Source organism: Antrostomus carolinensis, unplaced genomic scaffold, assembly GCF_000700745.2.
Source record: "Antrostomus carolinensis isolate BGI_N321 unplaced genomic scaffold, ASM70074v2 scaffold43111, whole genome shotgun sequence".
Classification (NCBI taxonomy): domain Eukaryota; kingdom Metazoa; phylum Chordata; class Aves; order Caprimulgiformes; family Caprimulgidae; genus Antrostomus; species Antrostomus carolinensis.
The window spans coordinates 814-2,678 of record NW_010292773.1 but is presented as its reverse complement, the minus strand read 5'-3'; the positions used below and the strand labels follow the sequence as shown (position 1 = coordinate 2,678).

The window sequence follows — 1,865 nt, the reverse complement described above, 5'->3', positions numbered from 1 at the left end:
TCCTGGTTCCTCACTACAGTGCTGACCTCCATGAGCCTCAAGCTCACACAGGCCCTTCTGAACGCCTGGCAATGAGTTCCCAGGCCCACAAACACCTTCTGCTTAATAACACTCACACTTTCACACCTCTGACTTACCCTTGGCATTTGCTCTGCAGATCATAAATCTCTTCAACCTGGACTCCCTTGACCCCTGTAAACAAAGAAGCTGGTGTAAAGCTCCCCAGAAAGAACCTGGGGTGACATTAAGCATGAAACTGACTTCCCAGTAAGGCTTCTTGCACTCACCAAAATCTTCAACGAGGAGTGTGAAGAGACCTAGAAAGGAACAAAAACAACAGGTTACTTCTGGCTGAAGAGAGCAGAGATGAAACTTGCTGCCACCAGCTCCCAAAGGTCCCAGAGGCCAAGGCACAGCCTGAAAAACCACAGCAGGGAGCAGCACAGGGATCACGCTGAGTCCTGGCTCACTTCAGAGGTGCACTGGCTCCCTTCATCCCTCCATCCTCATTCAACATCCTTTTCCTCAAGAGGAGCTGAACTAACCCTCTCCTGTCAGAGCCCAGTGTAGGTGCACCCACCTCCAGCACCCTGACCTGACCTGCCAGGGAAGTAAATCCCCACCATGAAAAGCAGCAGGGAGCACCTGAACAACACACACACTTCTAACTGGAGGGAAACACGCCTGAATAGCTCACAGGGTATTTGAAAAGAAGCTAATTTATGTTCTTGTCAGTGAAGGACAGCAGTGAAGGGAAAGCCAGCTCACAGCAACAGGGCTGCAGGGCCAAAGACTCTCCCTCTCTCATCTGAGGGGCCAAACCCAAGAGCCTGTCCCCACTAACTACAGAATTCCCATTACAAAAGGACATAACCAGGGACACAAAGACAATGGCAAAGAGACTGAAGGATTATTAGATATCAACAACTGGGCAGCAGCTTCCCCTGCAGCGCTGGGGCGAAGGCAGCCGGCCCCGTTTTCAGGCAGCCCCGTCCCCCGGCACGTGGAGCTGCCGCGCTCGCGACTGGAATAATAACTCTGCTTCCTTCACTCCCACATAAAAGCTGCTGAGAGTCTGGGAGGAAGTCCAGGGAATATCAATAAGATGGATTCAATCCTGAGAAACCTCCCTGGAAGCAACAGATTTAAGAAACCTGCTGTAGGTGGCTCAGTCAAGAAGGGAATAACCCAAGGGGCTTCCACACCAAAGTTAAAATTGCTAACACGGGGAGGAAACTTCTGGGAGCAAAAACTCTTCATTTATTTAGCAGAAAACGTCTTATTTCTTACAGAATTGTCAGTGGGAAGAAACACACTATGGAAATAACGTGCTTCAAACCAAGGACAGCCTCCTGGCTGTGCAGCACCGTCACCCCAGACCCCGGCAGCTTTGTGACAGAGCTGGGTTTGGTCAGAGCTCTCGGCGCCGAGGAGGGCTGTGCCGGACGGTGACACCTGCGGAGACGGTGACACCCGCTGCCTCCTCTGCAGCAGTCCCCCCTGAGGAGGGCAGGCAGCCCCAGCTGGCCACACGGCTCCTCGGGGGTCACTGCAGCCACGGCTGTTGTTCCCTCCTTACATGGTGCCCGTTGCAGAAGCGGCAGTCACAGCTGCTTGCAGGTAGAGTCTCTCGACTGTAAAAGCTTCTGCAAAAGTCGTGAGTCTCAGACACTCTCCAATTTCAAATGTTACAGTCAACTGGTGGCAGCAAAACACGTGCAACGAGGAGATGTGAACTGTACCACAAACTCTGCCTCGGAGCCAGCGGAGATTCACATCAGGGCGAGGGCTTGGGAGCACAAACAGACAGAAACGCTGACAGCAGCGCTGCTGCCACGGGTACCAAGCAGGAGAAGACCAAGCAG

General features: G+C 52.9%; 1 protein-coding gene across 1 annotated transcript in view; it reads right to left on the bottom strand.

The window, feature by feature from the left end:
- Window positions 1-317, bottom strand: part of BAP1 (BRCA1 associated deubiquitinase 1) — a gene marked incomplete at its 5' end in the record, with an annotated part of 8,362 nt that extends 8,045 nt beyond the window's left edge. Inside the window, 2 exons of the mRNA XM_029087246.1 lie at window positions 138-192; window positions 288-317. Of these exons, the coding sequence (XP_028943079.1) occupies window positions 138-192; window positions 288-317 (85 nt within the window). The remainder of the gene's footprint in view (window positions 1-137; window positions 193-287) is intronic.
- Between the last annotated feature and the right edge of the window lie 1,548 nt (window positions 318-1,865).